The 21,533-nt window shown below is 47.0% G+C and overlaps 1 protein-coding gene across 2 annotated transcripts in view; it reads right to left on the minus strand.

Annotated features, from left to right (window-relative positions):
- Nucleotides 1-21,533, minus strand: part of ORC2 (origin recognition complex subunit 2) — a 369,154-nt gene that overhangs the window by 270,783 nt on the left and 76,838 nt on the right. For both annotated transcript variants that reach the window (XM_069615439.1, XM_069615438.1), the window contains exon 6: nucleotides 3,884-3,915. In XM_069615439.1, the coding sequence (XP_069471540.1) occupies nucleotides 3,884-3,915 (32 nt within the window). The remainder of the gene's footprint in view (nucleotides 1-3,883; nucleotides 3,916-21,533) is intronic.

Genomic DNA, 21,533 nt, shown 5'->3' on the forward strand with positions numbered 1-21,533 from the left:
GATGGTAAGCCTTTGTTCCCTTAGGTCCAGGATCAGAAGCAGAAGACACGATGAGCGTTCTTGCTGCAGAGAATGCAGAATAACGCAAAGCAAGATTCATCCATCGGGTGTGGTTTAAATAGCCTCCTGTAGTGCTTAGGTGTCTCCTTCCACAGCCTCGCCTAGGTGAGAAAAGAGTTCCTGCTTTCCAGAAGCGTTCGTGTTCTGAACCTAGGGAGTGGCTCCTGCCCCACCCAACAGGAAAAGTAGTCCCAAACAGAAGAGGATCAGGGGCTCAACTGGCAGGTAAGTAAGCAGCATGGTCTGCTGCAGGTAAGTCCACCCAAGCATTATGAGCCCGGCGCTTCCAGCGCTGGGACTGGGCATCTTTATGAGCCTGGTGCCACTGGCGCCAGGACAGGGTCCAAAAGGTCCCAATTGGGACTGGCTGGCACTCGGAACCGGGGTTATGGGTCTGCTTCCAAGGGAGTCGGGCAAGTCCTGATCTTTTGGAAGCAGAGATCATGACATGAGTTCCCAGGTATCCTACCTGGTAGGATGGGGAAAAGGTGTTACAGGGAAGGGGATACTGCATCTCACTATTCAGTGTCCCACTTCCACTCCCCAAAAACCCCTCATTCAGGTGATCCTCCTGCACTGGTCCACCCCAGGAACTGGATCCAAAAGCAATGGCTGTGTCCTGGCCACCTGGATGACAGATCCCCAGGGACTGGCGGGTGAGAACCCTTCAGGTTTCTCACTGTAGGCACTAAGAAAAGGGAGTCCGGCTCCACCATGCCCCTCTTGACACGGCCAGAGATCTGGCCTTTTCACATATAATAAAAACAAAAACATGTGGATATCTGCATCCTGCTCAACTTTTTCATTGTACCATTCAGGGCTGCATGCAGACATGTAGCCTGCTTTGAAAAACATATTGCTTTGAACTCTGCTTTGAATGTGCTACAAGTAAATTGCGCCATTGTGGCCCAAGCAAAGACATACAACAGTCATATAAGTGTACATTCAAATAGGTCATAATGCCTTGTATGTATCACTATTTAAAAAAACAGTGACATTTCCTTCTTCGTGGTTTGTCCTATAACGGGTGTTTGTTTTTGAACAGCAGATCATTCATAAATATCCATTTTAAAAGTGTTAATTTTATGAAAGTGCAATTCATTGCTCACCACTAAAAGAGTTGCTAAGCGAGTCATGGTAAAGTTCAACATTTCATTTTGCAGTAGAGCCATGTCACAATGAGTAATGGAAAGAATGTTTACTTTTCAAAAAGAACAAAAACAAACCTAGACTAACTTTTAACATTGAACACTAGTCTGTAATTACTTTGATTTATAAAAGCATTAGGCAAATCAAGATATATCTTGTTTATAGTACAAGGGAACATCTCGTTGAGATAAAGTTAGAACTGGCAAACTAGCAAAATGATACATCCTCTTAGAATCATCATTGTCCATCCTACGTATAAAAGATAACATTTCAATTTGACGCCTAACAGTGCAATGAGTTAGATTCAATTGAGCAAACTGTGTTCATGCATGCAATGAAAGTGCACCAGAAATGACTAATAAATGCTTTTTCATGACACTCCCTTTTAAAGTATTGGGACGAGCAAGACAAGGTTATGGGAGGGGTTTTGATAAGGAGACTATGACGCTCCAGCGACTTTAATTATTTACATGATGTGCCTATGCCACAGCACAGGGAAGTGCAGGTGAGAGCTCAATGAGAAAAATAAGCAGTGACAAAGCAGACGAGGATTAGCGGTTAGATAAAGCGTGGTTCAGTGCTATATAGTAGTCTCAGTAATGGTTGTGGTTACCGCAGACATTCCTGAACTCATGGCGAGGAGATTCCATGTGGGGGAAAAACTGATAAAACTAGTCTATGGGCAGCACAAGGGGGTAGAAGCTTTGCAGACACATTTTCCACCTGCATCTTGGTAATAAGACTAATTGTTGTCTTGTTCCTATATTTCCGTGATTGAATTAGATTTGAATATCATTTCTTTACATTTTAAATTGCCTTGAATACAACAGCAGAGTGCCCATGCTATTTTTGTAAGGTTAGTCCTTGACCGCCACTGGCGTTTGGGCCACACTTAGCTGAGTTGAGTTGAGTTTGGGTACAGCACCTTTCAAAGCCTGCACCACTTCTGGTCAAGATAAGTGACACCATAAATACATGGGTGGCTGGTAGAGAGGAACCAAAGAGGTGGATTTCTTTGGTTTACCTGTGATTTTCATCTGTGGGTTTAGGTTATTTATATAATAAAGCCTTTTAGTAACCATTGGGTTTTGTATGGCCCTTAGCCATTCTTTTTGACAGGTTTCACATTGGCTGAAAGAACATCATATGACTACTGAAAACACTATTTTGAATATATCCTTAGTTTTACATACCATATTTTAAATGGCTATAAAGATTGTTGACTGTCCGTAGGTAATAGATTATGTAAATAGGAAAAGAGTAGAATACTAGCATTATATTCAAGTACATTATTGATAATTGCTTACTGTTTGACAACCTATTTTTAATGCTCACAACAATTTTGCTGATTATTCTTATTCCCCGGAGGTGCTCCAGGGCATAGGATTCGCTTGACATGAGCATATAGATCCAACTTCCTCTGGAGCCCTGCATTGGGTATAGCACCATTCTCTTCCACGAAACCTGCCAAATACACAGTAGAGCAAGCGGAAGGCCTCTGTAACAGTGCTTAGTCTCTGGTAAGTATGGTATGATGGAAATCATGTCAATACTGCATGCTAGCATTTGGGAGGAAGAGTGTTTCCATAGTAGGATCTACTGGCTTTGCCAAACCACTGGTTGAACTGAGCGAGTGGGCAATTATTATTGCAGAGTGGGTGTGAGGGCAACATTGAGAGGATGCACTTTTGGCGATGTAGCCCACAAATCTGAATGCCTGAGTAAGCTTGTGTAGGCCCACATACATATTCTTAAATATAGAGGCACCAGCCCAGCTCAAATGTCACTTTGGTGACAATAGAAATTCATTTAGGCTGGTATCTCACTCTTGAAAACTCAAACTGGAAGTTAGTACTTGTCCAGTTTAGTCTGGTGGTTCATATATTGGCATGTAGGTTAAGAAATAGGTACTTTCATCTTCTTCCCAATCAAGGTTTCCACCAAGGAACTCCTCTGGGGTTTCATTTAGTAGTTTTGCTAGTTCTTTCTTTGGTGGTTCCTCGAGTGCAGATATGGTAAAGGTACTCTATAGACATTACTGGGGGTCTTTTCAGAGGATCCATTAGCTCTGCTCCTCAATTTCAGTTTCTCCACGTTCACTTCATCTGTTGTTGGAGGTTTGCCATATGGGCTAACTAAAACAGCAAACGTTGGCAAGCCCTACCCTGTTTTTTCAAGCAGGACTGCAGCATTTACCATCAGCCTGTCACTAGTAAAAAGTAAAAGTTATGGTCTATAGCAGGAAAACTAAGCTGAAAGCAGCGCAGTTTCAAAATTGAAACACACCCTTTTCTGTACTGTATGCAACAATTGTGTACTTGAACAAATTATTTTTGTTGTTGTTTGTTGGTTGGTTCTGGATGTTTATGTTTAAATTACATTTCTGTATGCTACCTCTCCAATATCCCATTGTCCCATTCTCAGGTTTATCCTGTTTCACATATTCTCACTCTTTAGACACATTTTCTATCACGCAACAGGGGAACACACCTCTTGCCCCCTACCACTTCCTCATCTTCTTGCAGTTGGGAATGCTTTTCCTCCCCACATTTTAAAGCTTTCTTATTTTAACTCCAATTTCATTTCCAATAACAAACATGTTCAAACATAAAGCAAATGGGAAATTGAGCTATGAATTATGGACAACAAAAGATACATAGGACTTTGCACTTACCTTAGAAGGAGTCTTGTTGGAAGTCGCCTGCTCTGTTAAAAAGAATGACATGAAGAAATCTTACAAGCTGGAAGTGCTTCCCCCTACTTTTCTTGGTCACTAAAGTGTCACCCTTGCAATACACTGTACTTCATCTGGTACTTCAGCTTTACTTAAATTATATTATTTAGGTATATTAGGGTGAACTTTACATAATCAGCTTATGCTAGGCCTAACCTCACATGCCCAGGTACAGCCTAATTGGACAATTATGGGCACTGAATACAAAGTACCTATGCACATGTCAAGGTGCTGCCACATGACCCAAGCTAAAACATTATGTGTCGAGGTACAGTTTCAGGCGTCCTGGAGCAGCCTTTTATGTTCAAATGCAGCCTCACATGACAGGTGCAGCTTTATATGACATGCATTACTCACCGTAATAGCATTTCTGATTATTGTATCTGCTTAGATTCACATGCTGTGCATATAGTCCGACATCAAGTGGAAATCGCAGAGCATTGCATGGGCGTGACTGTACCACTATCCCCAACGTGCCATGTAGCGTACCCAAAATCCCTCAAGTGTCGGGGTCCCTCTGGATGTGTTTTTTTCGGCCATGAGGGAGGCTAATAGTCAGCGTGAGCGAGTACAGAAGAGAGAAGGTGTAAAAGGTCTATGTTCCTTCCACTCCACCAGAGGAGGAAGGGTGGGCGCATGTGAATATCTAAGCAGATACAATCATCAGAAATGCTATTATGGTGAGTAATGCATGTCTTCTGATGCTTGTGAATCTGCTTAGAATTACATGCTGTGCATAGACTAGCAAGCAGTACCCAGAGATGATGGTGGGATGTGAGAAGGAACAGTAGCAAAGAGATGTCTTAGCACTTCTTGTCCCACCTGAGAATCGGACCTAGGGTGTGTATCTAGGCAGTAGTGTTGTGTGAAGGTGTGTACAGAACTCCAGGTTGCTGCTTTGCAAATGCAATCAAGAGGAACATTTACAATGAATGCTATGGTAGCCCCTGTGCCCAGAGTAGAGTGTGCTCTCGGTGTGAATGCTAAATCTCTCTTGGCAAGCGTGTAACACAGTGTGATGCAGTTTATGGTCCACTTGGAGATAGCCGATTTAGAGACTGGGTCCCCTGCTGTACAAGCTGCCACTGAAACTACAAACTGGGTTATTTTCCTGGGTGGCTTTGTTTTTTCCAGATAGTAGACAACCACACTCCTTACATCCAGTGTGTGGAGTCTTCTTTCCGCCGCCTTAGTGGGGTTCTGGAAAAAGGTGGGTAGTTCTATGGATTGGTTTACATGGACTTTGAGATAAATGTAGGCGCAAAGCAAAGGTGTGTGCGCAAAACCACCTTATCTTTGTGAATCGTGACGGTTACCAGACATTTGGTCGAAAAAAATTGGTCGACCAGACAAATGGTCGAACCAATTTGGTCGAATTTTTTTATTTTCACCTTTTTTTTTGGCCCCCCCCCCCACCAAACCCCTTTTTTTTTCTAAAAACCCATTTTTGTAAAAAACGAAAACCCGAAAAATAAATATATAATTAAAAAAAAAATTTGACCATTTGGTTTTCGACCAAATTGCGTCGACCAAATGTCATTCGACCAGTTTTAGGTCGACCAAATGTCTGGACACCAATCGTGACGAATGGGTCCTGAACTGAAAGGGCCTGCAGTTCATCAACTCTCCTTATAGAGGTGATCGTGACAAGGAAGGCGGTGTTGTAGGTGAGTGCTTTAAGGCAAGCCTTGTGCATTGGTTCAAATGGAGGACCCATTGGTCTGGTAAGAACAAAATTCAGGTCCCACCGTGCAGCTGGGTTGGAAATAGGGGGATGAAGTCTTTTTACCCCTACCATAAAAGCTTTAATCACAGGAATTTTCCACCATGAAACCTTTGCTCTGGGACGTGGTGTACATCAAAAGAGCGGCTAAGTGGATCTTTAGATAATTGAAAACCATTCCTGAATCGAACAGGTGGGCTAAGTACAGGACGATATCTTTAGGTGAGCATTCAACAGGACTGATGCCCTTGACATTACACCAGATGACAAAGCGCTTCCATTTGCTGGAGTAGCAATGTCTAGTGTTAGGTTTCTGTGCTTCTCTTGAGTATGTCCATGCATCTTTGAGGGAGCTCTAGGACCTCAGGAGGCAGGCTGCTAAATTGAGAGTTTGAGGGCATGGATGTAGTGTTTCCCTCTGGTCTTGAAACAATATGTTGTACAGGGACAGCAACTTCCTGGGAGGGGAGACTGACATTGCCATGAGATGGGACAACCAAGGCTGGCGGGCCCACAGAGGGGCCACCAGAATCATCCTGACTGGCTCTTGGTGAATCTTGTGCACTATTCTGTTGAACAGGGGACTCAGGGGGGGAAAAGAGTAGGCAAATTTCCCGGACCATGTTATCCAAAGACTGTTCCCCTTGGAGCGGTTCTGAGGGTACCTGGAGACGTAATCTGGGCATTGGCCATTCTCCAGCATGGCGAACAAGTCGATCTCTGAGAAGCTCCACTCTGCAAAAACGTTGAGTACAATGTCCTCCTGCAGCTGCCACTCATGCTCTACGGGCAGGGGGAAGTCTCTGCTGAGTATGTCCGCCAGAAGATTGAGTTCCCCTGGAACATGTTGTGAAAAGAGGAACATTTTGGGCCTCATCACGAGTTGGGCTCTAGGCCTTAAATGCGGTGGTAACGGTATTACAGCCGCATTTAAGGGCTGGCCCTATCACGAGTTGGGCGCTAAATGTGCTGTTTTACCTCCAGCCTTTCTCTGGAGGTGAAAATCCCCTGTTTTCGGCTGTATTACAGCCGGCTGTATTAGCCCGCATAATTAGCGCTGAAAATACCCCATTGAATCCAATGGACCCAATGGGGAATGGGGATTTACCGTTAACACCCAACTCGTGATCCGGCGATAATACAGCCGGACCGGTCGGTGCTATGGCTTTTACAGTCGGCGGTATTACATCCGGGAATACAGCCCAACTCGTGATGAGGCCCTTTGTGTTTGAAAACCCAGTTCCATATGTACTGGGACAGTCTGGACAGCCCTAGAAAGTGAGTGCCCCCTTGTTTGTTTAAGCAATACATGGCCTTAGTACTGTCCATGAGGACATGAACGGTTTTCCCCTGGAGGTGTCTGGAAGGCCTTCAGGGCCTTGAACACTGCTAGCAGTTCCAACAGGCTTATGTGACTGGATGCTACCGCTGGGGACCACACGCTGTACGCCGTCTGTTGAAGGAGGTGAGCCCCCCATCCCGTCAGATGCGTCTGTGGTGAGAGTGGCTTCTACTGCAAGGGTGGTGAAGGTTTTCCCTTGACCACCACTGTAGAGACTGAACGAGGGCTGCCGAGACAACTACTAGATCGTCCCACTGGCTGCTGGCCTGAGAGAGTCACTCTTGCATGGGGCACATGCGCAGACAAGCGTGAGGAACTAGGGAAACACAGGAAGCCATCATCCCAACAGTCGCATTGCTTTGCGTATGGTCACCTGGTGACTGGCTACATAGTGAGGGATCTGGAACAGCATATTTTGAACCCGCTCGCTGGAGGGAAAGACGAGGCTGTCTTTGGTCTGAATTAGAGCCCCCAGAAACTGACTTGATTGGGGTTTAGACTGGATTTTTTGTCGTCGATAGAGAAATCTCGTTTGAAGAGAAGATCTACCGTCTTCTGGGTATTTGTCTGGAATGTTCCATTAAAATCCCCTGTTATGAGCCAGTCGTCTAGGTAAGGATAGACTGGGATGGACTGCCTGCACAGGTGAGTAACTACTACCGCCAGTACCTTTGTGAAAAACTGTGGCGATGAGGCAATGCCAAAGGGGAGAACCTTGAACTGATAGTGGGTGTCCTCTATCATGAACCTGATGTATTTTGTGAGGGCTGGCAACATTGAAATATGAAAGTATGCATCTTTCATGTCCAATGTGGTCATGTTATCCCCCTGCTGCGACAGTGGGATTACCTCCTGCCGAGTTGTCATTCCGGATTTGTGAGGTTTGACATACTTGTTCACCGGTTGCAGGTTTTAAACAGGGCACATGGGGAGATCCTTTTTGGGTACAAGGAAGTACACTGAATAAATACACTTGTCTACCTGGAGAATTGGGTGACTTCTATGGCGCCCTTTTCCAGTAGCACCTGAATGTCTTCCAGCAGGATGTGCAGGTGTTCTGGCGACAGGTGTCTGCTCTTTGGTGGGTAGTATCGAGGTGGCTGGTGAACCTCAATGCAGAAGCCATAGGCAATGGTCTTTAACACCCACTAGTCGGATGTGATCCCCTCCCAGGCGTGGAAGAATGATGACAAGCAACCCCTGACCAGGAAAGCGTAGGAAGGGACCCGAACCAGCGAGTCACTTTGAGGTAGATGCCAGGGAGTCTCTAGGAGTAGAGTTCCTGCCTCTACCCTTGCCTCTGATAGGGCCTCTTTGTTGATATTGGTCGTTACTAGAAGAGCCTTGGCCAGAGGACCCGGGGGTGCTCCCTGAGTCGTATTGTCCATGAGGAGAGCGGGAAAAAGGTAGCCCACGAAAGGACTGCCGTGAGTTAGAGTCTCCACGCTGGTGGTAGGACTTAGCCGTGATCTGGATGAGAGACTTTAGTGTTGCGTGTTCTTTTTTTGCAGTCTCCAGGGCATCATCAACAGCCTTCCCAAAAGGTTTAGAGTCCTCAACTGGTTTGTTGATAAGAGAGGCCTCAGTTTCGGGTTTAAAGCCAGATTTCTTTAACCAAGCAGGTCTTAAGTAAAGTACCTTGGGCTAGAGTGCGTCCAACGGTCTCAGCAGAGTGCAGAGTGTTCTTCAATATGTTATGGGTAACCTGTCTGCCCTCAGCCACGACCGCGTGATCGGGTGGGCTCTGGGACATCTTGAAGGCATCCTGGACTAGGCCCCATTGGTCAACGCTGTAACTTGCCAGGAGAGCGGTATTGTTTGCAATCCTAGTAGAGTAGACCGCAGAGGTGGTGACCCATTTACCCAGAGCATAAAGCTTTTTACAGTCCTTGTCCGGGACAGTGGAACCCCTGCCCTTTTCCGAGTGGTAGTAACCACCAGGGAGTCCGGTGTAGCATGAACCCCTATATGGAGTGGGTCGGAAGGTGATGGGCAGAATCGTTTTTCATCCCGGGGGTTGACCGCCCGTGTGAGAGACGCTGACATTAAGGAAGGGGCCAGACGCCTCCTTATAGAGTTCAATAAGGGGATGGCTTGACTAGTCAGAGGGTTCTCCTTCAGGATATCCTCAGCAAAGTCAGAATCTGGAGCTGCCTCATATCTAGCAATCTGGAAATGATCTGCAGCTCTTTTTAAAATAGCATTGAACAACATCTGGTCGTAAACAGGGGAGGAATCCCTCTGTGGAAGCGAAGAAGGGGGATCTAGACAGATGATGTCCGGGTCAGGGGTATGTGGAGGTGAGAACCAAGGGCCCTGATTCCCGACCCCCTGCCTGATCTTAGTCCCAGTATGGGTCCTGATCTGCTGTGTCTTCTCCAAAGGGATTAATCTCTTCATAGGTATCTTCCTGTGTTGGGTCCACTGGGACATCCAAGATATCCTCCTGGTGTCCCTGTGCAGAGATGGGGAATGTCTGCCTTTTGTAGGGAGTGGGGCAGGAGTCCTCCTCCCTGGGCCTTTTGGATGTAATGTACCTGTCAGAAAAGTCAATAAACTAGCCCTTTTGTCCATGTATTGTTCAAATCTCTCCCTAGTCCATAGAGAAGAGGCAGAAGGGTCTGGAGGTGGAAAAGGTTGCCAGAAGGGCTGGGGGGCTACAGAATACTCCTCTAGACAAGAGGGGGTGCCTTCGTGCTCTGTGGCTGCCAAAATGATAGCTGCAAGGCTTTTGCAGATTTCCGGCGGTTGAATCAAAGGTCTCGACGGCACTGTCAGTGACTCCACCGAGGCCTTCAGTGCTTGTGCGCCCTTGGACGGTGTGTCGACGGCGGGATGTTTTTTAGGGTGAACTCCCTTTCCAGAGGAATGCCCAGTCGCATGCCGCGAAATCTGTTGTGTGGAGGGCACCAAACCACAAGGTTCGAAAGGTGCCGTCAAAATCTTTGGCGGCCATGTTGGCGCTGTGCGCTTCTTCGACGACTCCGAAGCGGCCTTAGGGGTTGTGTGTTGGTAAATGGTGTTAGGGGAGTTTTCCGAAACTCCACTTGAGGTAAGACTTCATAAAACTATCCCAATGGCATACAGGTCCCCAACTCTTAGTATCAGTTTTTACTACTAATGGAACCTTGGTAGAGTGGCAGAGCAGACAGGCTTATCATAAGAGGAAGATGTGAGCTGCAGGTAAGTACACTGAACCCAGTCAGTACAGTAGTCCAAAGAGAAACAATACATTTATATATTTATTATTTATACAAGGAATTGTAATTGTTTATTTATTCAGCGCTTATACACAGGTGGAGTGCTTCAAGGCGGGAAGGGAACAAGGGAATACAGTAATCATTTTTAGGCCTTGAAGTATCCGAATGATCTAAACAGAAAAACGAGCATACTAGGCCTGGCGGCATTTCCCCTATTGCAAGTCTGTGAAGTGTTAAAGTTGCGACCAAGCTAGGGAGGAGGATAAAAAAGTGTGGGGGAGGAGAGAGCAAGACAGACAAACTTACTAGTCCTAGTACATTTAGGTCATGCATGCATACAGACGGAGGTGCGAGGAAGGGTCACTGAGGGGGGAACAAACGCATCCAGTCCAGCAGGGCCCTGGGTTGAGCGCAAATGTCATAAAATAAATAATAAATGTCATTTAACCAACGCACATAGGATTACATATACTTTTCAAAGACCACTGCTTAGTTTGCAGTTGTTCATGGTACAATTGTTACAGAGTTTGAGACTAAGGGCAGTTCTACCATATTATCGGTACGAGCACACACGCACACACAGACAAAGATGTACAGTAATTGTAGTTAGCAAAACCACATAAGATAAAGGGCCTGATTCATGGAACGTTTTCCTATGGGATTGCGCCATTATGAAACACTTCCATGAATCAGGCTAAAAGTCTTTTAGAAAGGAAAGGGGTTGACTAGTCAAACAGTAGCAGAGCTTAAGGTTCTATTAGGCATTTTTTCAGGCAAACGGAAGCTTTAAAAGTCTGATCCCCCAACTCTATGCAAAAGTCAGGTTGGAGAAGTCTCAAAGTCTTACGAAGCAGCAGAACAGCAAAGGTTCCTATGGATACTTTCAGTCGTTAGTTAAGGATGCTAGAAGAATTAACACAAAGTTGGAGACCATGTTAAAGGACTTGCAAAAGGGACACAAGTTGACAGCTTGGGTCTGAGGTAAGATTGAACACGCTGGACATCTCTGTAATGCACTCTAAAACTCTGGAGTGACTTCAGGTAAGCAATACCTTTTCACCCCACAGTACCTTAGGTGAGAAGAAATGTTCATGGCTGGATTCTCCTCTGTGCAGCAGAGACGGACCCGGGCTCTGGATTCCTTGGTCTGGTGACGAAAGGCAGGACCACTGAACGGGATGTCTCAGCAGCAGTCTTGAGAGAGGACCTCTGGCATGGATTTCTTCTGCTTCTCTGGTCAATTTGTGGTTTTGAAACCTTATCTGCAGACCAACAAAGGACATGATTCACCCGGTCAATCCTCTTCAATTCCTGGAGCCATGCACTCTGGTGGTGAGGGGACTGGGATGAGTCGGGTTGTGCCTCTGGAGGTTCACCTGCAGCTCAGCAAAGAGTTGGATGGATTGGGTTTCTGCAGGACGTTGCACTATGATTGGGTCGGAGGTCACCTGGTAGTCATGGTCGGCAGCTCTGGACAGGCACAGCACCCCAGGAGATGGCTCAGATTGTATTTCGTCTCAGGGCTGGTTGGTCCCATCAGCCAAGGAGGAGTCCTCTTCGGAGCTCCTCTGTCGCATAGAAAACGGGGCCAGGACAGCAGTGGTCGCTTCAGTGTGTTGCAAAGGGTCTGCAGGCGTCTTTGATCGTCTTCTTCGGTTACTTCAAGTTCCAGTGGTCGACATTGCCTTTCACCTCAGGAACCTCACCTTTTATTCAGTTTCAGCACACACTCCTCTGCAATCTCGCTCAGCAGTTTACAGAAAGGGCCGGATGACAGTCCAATCAGGACAGCCAGACCCCTAGTGGGAGCTGGTTCCATTTAGGCACTCAGGCAGACAGAGGTCGGGGAAGTGAAGACCTCCTCCCCACTTCCTGACTGCCCAGACACACAGAAGCATAGCTAGGACACCCCGGGGTTCCTGCCAAAGGCAGAAAACACACACAGACCTTCCCCTCCCAGAATGGTAGAAGGGCTAACAAATAACAACCAAGCTAGAAATTGTATAAAAGAAAGAAGGCACCATGTTGGTACATAGGTGACCGTATTGTGCACAGCCAAGACATGAGTACAGTCTGTAGTAAAATAAATAGCACAATAGTTGGTATAACATGTCCACTGCCACCAGCCATAACTAGAGGGTTGTCTATGTGGCAAAAAAGTCACAGGAGCAGAGGGAAGGGGGATACTAGCTATCCACTTGGTACTCCACATAAGGTGGTGTGTGCCAATCTCTCAGAGTATAATGTTTTAAGAGGGATACAAAGATCCCTCTATCCTTAAGAGCAGTAGTAAGTAAGGATAAAGAAAGAATCTCAAAGGAGAACCCAAAGTGTTCCCAGCAACACTGGCCCTAAGGGGCCATAAGGGGCCGTGGGCTGTAAAAGTAGACACAGATGCCTTAAAAGAGATATGGATGACAGTAGACTCCATACTAACTGAATATAAATAAAACTAAAGTGATGGTTTTAAAACCACATTTTGCTAGGAGTGATCCCTTGAGAATAGAAATCGATGGCACTAGGTTGGAAAAAGTCAAACATGTTGACTATCTAGGAACCAGGTTCCATAAATCAGGTGGATGGACAGAGCAATTGCTCAATGCCGAGATTAGTCTAGGAAAGTATAGCAGGGGGGAATTCAATCTTTCTTCTCCCGCCATGGTAGAAGAGCAATTTCCCCGGCTCTGGATCTCTATGGAAAACAAGCTCTGCCAGCATCTCTTTATGGCTCAGAGATCTGGTGTTACGCTAATGCACCATCTCTATCTATACAGGAAAACAAGTTTATGAAAAAAATGCTTCTGTTAGCCAAAAATTACCCAATCTCATCAGTACTTTTATACCTTGGTATTTTCCCCATAGCCGATCAAATTGCTCTAAAACCAGTGTTGTATTGGGTAGGACTCTTGAGTTCCCCGGAGTTGGAACTGTATCGGGAGGGGGGCAAGAGCTACAGCTGGCCAACACACGTGGATGAAATCCACCCTGCATACGAAAGATCGCTATATGTCAGACTGAGGTTCGAGATTCTTCAGACAGCGTGGTAAACTCGATCATGGTCTCCCTCGAGGTCTGGTTTATGCCCTATGTGCAGAGCCGTAAATGAAACAACTGCATTACATGCTAATCTGTCCTATCGCTATGAAACTGAGATGCACGTATTTGAAACGGTTATTGAACACTGAACAGATCCAACACACTCACGAAGCCATGCTGTACTTGATATATTCAGTAAAATGGAAGGTTGTTTTTGCCACAGCAAGATATACCCATAGCGCCTGGTTGCAAAGGCAGAAGAATGCAGAAAGGGAGTGCAACGGACCCTGTAGCAATAAGAATTACTAAACTTTTTATGGCCAGTTGCCCACTCGAAGGCCAAACGTGATGTTTTATTTTTATGTAAGCAACTCTTTATGAATTTGATTAAAAGATCGGATTATTTTATTTCACTATTTAGGATATAGAGGCTGCAAGCATTTGCTCTCCTCGAAAGATTTAATTTTTATTGGAATACAGTGTGTCTTTTTATATGTACGAGCTATTTTAATGACACTGGTCTTTTTTAAATGGATTGTATTAGAAATGTATACAACTCTATCTCAATTTATTATGTTGTATACATTTTTGCTAAAGGTCTATACCGAATAATGCTTTTTTAAATGAAATGAATGAAATGTAAAAGGTAAAACACAGAGAACAGAGTTCCAAAAGACAGAGCACATAAGAATGGATGAGTGGAAAAAGGCTCCGCTCATTTAGGATATAAAGAAAAAGGTCCAGAAGTCCAACAAAAAGTGCTGGGGGTCTCACTAGGAGAGGGGAGGAAGCATACAAATGATAAATCTCCCCAACAAATGGTAGTAATGTAAATGTGGCAGAGCTTTACTGGAGCACAGTAATGGCTGTGCTCACCGCCCATACCCCCTTACCCGAGTTGTAGCTGCAGGGTGGTCTGTCTGGCATCCATTGGTGAGCAAGGGCAAACAGCGATGGGAGCTGCACAGAGGGCAAATGCCCTTTGCACTGGCCCTTAGCCGGCTGCACGGGCAAGGCTGCCCTGGGTTCCTTTGCTAAAATTGTGTTAAGATGGATCAGAAGGCCAGCCTAGTTTCTTGGAACAGGGTAACCTCTGGACAAGCCAGACCAATCAGGGTAGCGATGGCGGCGGTCAAGACTAGGTCTCAAGAGGGGTGAGGGTGACTGAAAGCCCGCAATGAGCACACAAAGCAAGGACACTTACAATTTACTCCAGACAGGTGTTATATTAAAAAATATAGACACATTTATTGCAAGGCCTCTATAACATTGACCATAGTAAAGAATCACGGTAAAACTCACGTAAAACAACACATCACAATCAAATACAATATATATACAATTACCGAAGGGTCTAAAGAGTTAGAAGCACGAAATATGCAGACCACCTAGATGGGGAGGAAAACAGGCAGTGCAAGTAATCGTTAGACCCAGTTCGCCTTCAAAGGCTCCTAACTAGAAGGAAGTCCGAGCCCTACGAAAAGTGGAGCCTTGTGCTCAAAGGTACCTGCAGACGCTGGTGCCAACGGGCCAAGGGGAGTCTCTTCAAGGAAATCGGGCAGTTCAGAGCGGTGAACAAAGGAGGACGAACAGATCTCCGCTAGTCAAGCGCAGCCTCCACTTGTGGGCAGAAGCAGAGCGCGAGTGCGAAAAAGGCGTGCTGTTTAACACAGCAAGGAAAAGCTACAAGCTACTGCAGGAGGGCGACCGGTTTCTAGCGTTGCTACTCACCGGTCCCCGATGCAGGCAGACCCAGGCTTCTCCGCGTCAGTTTCAGTGCTGGCAGGTTCAGATACGAGCAGGGGACGTCTCAGCGTCGTGTAGAAGTTAGAGTTGAGGATGTCCCAAACGCAGCGAACCCGCACAGATTGTTACCACAGCAGGGCAACGCAGCGGCCATGCGTATTTCAGCCCAATGTACACTTCTCACTTCAGACCTGGGAATGCCAAGTGTACGAATCGTGCGAGAGTGTCAAGGACTACAGCAGCAACCTGACGGCGGTGACAGAGCAAGACTCCTGGGTAGGCTGGTCAGTCCACTGGATGGCCAAGGGACGCTTCCGAAGGCTTACGTGCAGCAGATGATGAAGATGGCGAGAATAGTTGTTCCCACTATTCCAAAGGGTCGAAGTATCAGTACAGGCCTTCTCGTTCGATCAGAGGCAGAATGGTCTCACAGGGCAACAGCAGTGCAGAGGAGCAGTCCTTCAGCGGGTCACCAGCGATTCCTCGGTTCAGCCTCTTAGTTGCAGGATACTTGGCTCCTGTATCCTTTGTTCGTGAAAACTCAGGAGATCGACCTAGTAATGGTGTTTGCAGCCTCCTCTTATCCAGAGTTCCCTTCGCGCCAAAATGGAGAGGACCCAATGGGAGATCTGCTCACAAAACACTCACACCATAAGTGGACCTCTCACGGACCACGGTGGTCCAAGGCATTCAAGACACACTAGACTCTCTGGCACCCAGGATGTGTATTGGGACCAGACATCCCAGCCCACATCCTGGAGGCTCACACCAGGCCGGTAGAAGCCCGGGAAAGCATCTGTGTTTCGCGGGAAAGTACATGCCCAAATAAGGAAGGCCCCGGGTCGGCTCGACCTGGGGAAGGTGAAGGGGGCAAGACGGTCAGCGGGCAGGACAAAGAACCTCGTGGTCTGGCCATTTTGGAAGCCAGGCCACCATTTTGGGCTAAGCGCGAGAAACGTGCTTAAACAGCCAAAAGGAGCTCAAAGCACAAAGAAATGATCGCTGCCACCAGTCCCGTCCGTGATTCACTTGCACCGTTCATTAACAATCCAATGAGAGTTTCTAGGGCCTGTAGAGTGACTAGAGACCCAAGAGAGCAGTAATTTAGCTTACAGTGCCCTCTTGTGTCATGTTGCGCGAAAGCTGCAACATGATAAAAGAATTACGGAAAACAACGTTTCCCGGTACTGACTGTCTTAAGGGCATGTCAGTTTCCCCGTAAGAATGGAGCGAAAGCCCAGAGGAGTGCGGCGGGAGGCCGTGCTTCTCTGGCAAAGTCTAGATCAGGGTGTAGAACAACATCAAAAAGTTTGGGGGTTGCCACATGGAAGGAAAATTACCTATAATCATGAAATCTTTCCTAACAGATGGGGAGCGGGCAGGGGCAACAAGCAAAAAGGAGACAAAAAATGAAAATGGAGGAGCGGGTGCGGGTGAAGGTGCACTCATCTCACCAGGCCAAGATGGTTCAGCAGGACCCGCTAACACAGGCCTGCAGATGGAAAGACTGTCTTGGTTGTGGGGAAGTTTGGCTTCCCAAAAGAAATCCCCAATCACGGACCAGGGAGGCGGAAAGAGGACAGGGGAGGGATCTCGGACGGTTGCAGCTAAGGGCAGTGGGCAGGGGGAAACAAGCAAAAAGAAGAGGAAAAAATGAAAATGGAGGGGGGGTGAGGGTGGAGGGGCACTCACCTCACCAGGCAAACACGTGCAGTAGGGCCCACTCACAAGGGGTAGCTCAATCCATTATCTAGCTGCAGAGGGGAATTTTCGCACAGTGATAACTATGGGCATGGAAACAAGTGGTGTTGCAATATAGCATGCAAATGAAAAGCTATGCAAGCACAGGCACATGTTTACACACTGCAGTCACAGAAGGGCTTCAGAAGACAAAATATAAATGGTAAGCTGGACATAGGCACACTTCAGACTATTTATACAGTAGAACCAGAAAGGGAGCGGGCCTAATAAGATTACTTGAGAGGACTTGACCTGCCCAAGATCAGTGATGAACTTCGGGGTGTTTTGCAAGGACCGATTAGGACCACAGTCTTCATATGAATAATACATAACCTGTAATTAATCAAGGCATCATGACTAGATTGATTTGCCTGCATCCTTTTGTGAGGCAATTTCATGCAGACTATTGCAGATCTATTTAATTCTTTACTACAAGCGGGAAGGACTATACAATCAATCATGGAAGTCATCATCGCAAATTCTTAAACCATTGAAAAAATCAAGAAAATCATACATAATACAGGCCTAGAGAAATATTTTACACTGACGCAAAGAATTGCAATGGGATCCTGGCCTCAAATCAGCAAACCTTGGGTCTGCTGCTGGTTGATTCTGACCAGGCAGCCTTCGTGGCCAGGAGGAAGACCAGCGATATCATCAGGTGGTGGTACAGCTTTCTTAAGATGAAAGGAGGCAAAATAAATCTGGATTACTATTAGAGTTGGACGGGAAAAAAAACAAAAAATACAACCAGGTAGATATTTGTAGGGAAGGTTGTGGTTAAAGCTGTATTTGAACCAATATCTCTCGTGAGGTTGTGGATAGGTAGGGGGACACAACAAGATGGCCTGCCCTCTGTCACTCTTGTTATTCTAGCTATGAAGACTTTAGCCACACACATGAGAAAGAAACTTCCATCAAGAAGATTAAGATAGATAGAGCTGGGAGGTTTGAATAAAAACGTGCATGAAGACAATTTGCGCTTCATTAACGAGCCCTGTCACTTTGATACAGACCCTATATTTGTATTTTGCAAATCTGCCATAACGTATCTGTATTCAAGATCCACCTACCAAGTTCGAAATCATGGACTTGGTGAACTCTGCATAGAATAAGTAGGGCCTGCAACAATTGCCAATTTCCTAATGAGTGGACAGTATCAAATGCCTGGGGGTGCACACAACCAGCACCTTTGATGTTTATTAAATGAGAACCTATGTCCACTGATAGCAAACTAAAACAGACATGATAAAGACTCGCTCTCTAGTTATTCCTGGAATATATGAAAAGTGATGATGACGATTAACACACTTTCAGAGTTCTACATATATATTCTATTCCCGAGCAATAGTTATCACTAAGTAAATGATGGATGGAATACACACGTTGGCTTAAAAGAGGGCCCCAAGTATGCACCAGACAAAGTTGCACAATTAGGGAGGGCTGACCTAACTGCGATGGTATATGGAGACGGACAATCACCCCCAGACCTCCATTTACATACAAAAAACAGATTATGAGAACAGTATTTGAATAAAAGCATAAACAGGTCCTTAAGAGTACCCCATGCCTTTCCTGAGGCCCTGCACACAACATTGCATCTGTCTGATGTCTTATGGCTTTCTTGTAGGAGATGGAGCAGCCACTCCACCCTGTGCCCCTACACCCAGGCATGGCTGGAAGATAGATTTACAGCTAAATTAATGAGACGGTCCTGAAGATGGTTGGAACCGTTCTATTCCATCGAAACCAGTCGACCTCACTGGTCATGGGTGAACCCATGACCACTTTCAGATATCCCCAATAACAAGGGGTTGTATCCCAGAAGAAATATATCACTTACTTTTTATTCACAATTTGTGAGCTTTTTACAGTGCTCTTGATTAAGTAGGCATCTAAATACCACACTTGATGCCCCGTTTTTAGATGTTCACAAAACTCACCACTCCACACGAGATTTGATTAAATAGCCTATGGGTGAATAAAACGCGGACAGAAAATCTCACGGTCATATAAACACTCATCCAAGCTATTTGAGCTGTGATTGACAGTGATCTAATACCCAGCTCTGTCACACCAGGAGACATAGGAGTTGTGCGTTTGCTTTGCATTTTGGTTGCTCGTTTTTAGATACAGTTATTAATTTTCTCTAAGCAAGTACCAATGCAGGTTGGAGCACCCATACATTTGGCTAGTGGAGGGACAGCTATTCTCCCACACTATCCATATTAGATAAGGGCTGCACCATACGCTGCCTAGGGGATAGGCACCCCGTTGTAGGGACAGAATGTTCTGCTAGCAGGGTTAGATAGTTAAACGTTGCTGTTGGCCCCCTTCCTGCATTTATCCTAACAACTGTGTGAGATGTGAGCTTTAACTATATACATTTTTCTCCAAAGAATCGTTCTTAATGTGATACAGCCCTGCACACAAATACAGGGTTCAAAATTGTCAGGAGCTCGGAGCTCCTGTTTGTAGCCTAGAAGACTCTGGGTAGCTTGACACCAACAGCCACCAGGAACTACTTTTGCTTCCCCAGCCCAACTGGTTCCTTAGAAAAATACCCCTATGACAAACTATATATAATGGATGTAAGGTTATAGTTTGCCTCCCATGTGGAAGTAAAATTTACAAAATCGTGGGAGGGGTCGGGGGAGAAGATGTTGGGGTGCAGTTGCACAAACGAGACATGGCCGCCTGCACGGGCTGCTCCGACTTGAGCAACATCCTGATGTCCGACAAATCCTCAATAGTGCCGCGTTAAGCACAGTTAAATAACGGAACTGGTGCCTGACAGCGTTGTGCTAAAGCTGCCAAACCGCCGTCTCTCGCATTGGAGCAGAAACTGAGATATTCGCCTTGATCTGGCTGCCGACTGCACCCTGTGCCGCGACCCGCGGCACACTTCCACCTGGCATAGGCTCCTGCCGACTGGAGAGATGCCGCTACTGCAGCCTTGTTGGGTGGGAGGAGGCTCTTCTCTGTGGTCCGGACTGCAGGACCTCCTCTGCGGCACCCCTGGCAGCTCAGACCTCACTCTCCGGACCGCTGATCCGTGGAGCGGGGGACTGCCTACATGTCCCCTGCTGCGACCTGTTCGGCGCAGCTGCGGGTCTCATGTGCCCTTGATTTGACTGCTGCGTCGACCGCTAGGCCTCCCCCACTTGCCTAGCCTACGATAATAGTCCTCCCGCCGCCCGCATATGGGACACCATGGCCCGGCCCAGCTCGACCCACGGAGCCATCCAGGTGGCAGGGGGCCCCAGCGACCCCACAAGGGATAGCGGGCATGCAGACAGGAGACAACCGGTGCAATCAGAGCGTGGTGACTGGACCTCCGCTTCACCTTGCCGGACCTACAAATACAGAGCTGCAGCCACGGTAAGCAGAGACGGATAGTGGCGGAGGAGCCTGTTGCTCCTAACCCCGGCTTTGCTCCAGAGGGCCCCCCCCTGCCCTGCTATAACTCAACTGACCCTACCTTGGGCACCGACAACGCACATTGGTGGCTGGGGGCCCCGCACAGCGCTCCGACTTCATATGTGCACTTCTACCTGTCTTTGGTCCTTCCCAACTGCCGTATCTTCCTCACAGATGGTCGCCCACGCGTGTTAAGCCGGGTCCTATGTGGGAGAACACAACCCATTCTAGCCTACTCAGTCGACATCTCTCCAAGTGACTACACCAGCACGTACGGGATTTCTCGGAGCTGATCCACAATAAAGATCCTGCTTCAGTGTCCTCATAGTGCTAGATCGATGCACTGCGCAGACACCACTGGCGCCCTCCAGGTACTAGCTATGCACAAATAGTCCACAGGACCTAGCCAGATTGTGCCCTGGTTCCCCCCCTGCGTCGACACCACGTATCAGGGGACACACACACTGCCTAACAAACCTGCCTCCCGAAGTTTTTGTGTTACACACAACTATCATTCAACATCTTTACGTCTACACTTCATGCCTGAGCCACCTTCGCAGTTGCTCTGAAACTCTGCGCCCCGCGCCCCATCTCCGCCTACTGGTGACAGGAGGGGACGTCTTGGACTCCCCCCTCCGAACTCTATTGCCAATTGCTGAGCCTTGCAGCAATCCTACGGTCGCCCTGGTGCGGTCATGACTAAAGGGGCCAACAAAAAACAGAGCTCCATAAACATGTTCACAAAAAAAGCCCTGAAATCAAACAAAGCCCCACCCGAGTCTGAGTCCCCCTGGCTGGACCCTCTGAGCCCACAGAACATCAGAAAATGATGGGACTACATGCGGGAGCGGTTCACCCTCTTCACTCGAAACCTGACGACATGAGCGGGACAATCAGCTCTATTAAGGCACGGATGGAGAAGACAGACACCAGAGTGACAGAGGTGGAGTCCAGGATCAGCACGGCAGAGGATGACACTGTAACCCCCCCCCGAAGCTGAGGTGGCCACGCTGTCCAGGCAGGTCCAAACGGTCAGCAAGAAGAATGAGGACCTAGAATCGCAGTCCAGACGGAACAACCTGCGTATCATCGTTATTCCAGAGGACAAAATAGATGGCCCTATGGAGGAATACGTGGAGCGCCTACTTCTTGCTCCTTCTTCCTCCAAAGCTCTCACCTCAGTTTGCAGTTGAGCAGGCCCATCGATCCCAGGCCGCAAAGCCCAAGCCTGGCGTTCCCCCACGTCCCATTATTGTAAGAAACTACCATGACAGGGATACTTTGCTACCAAGGGCGAACTGATGCTCGGCTCCGCCAGGATCCACTTGTACCCAGACTTCTCAATGGCTATTCACCAAGAATGCAAAACCTTCCTAGCCGTTA

This window comes from Ambystoma mexicanum, chromosome 9, assembly GCF_040938575.1.
Source record: "Ambystoma mexicanum isolate Mex_15411 chromosome 9, UKY_AmexF1_1, whole genome shotgun sequence".
In the NCBI taxonomy this organism is placed as follows: Eukaryota; Metazoa; Chordata; class Amphibia; order Caudata; family Ambystomatidae; genus Ambystoma; species Ambystoma mexicanum.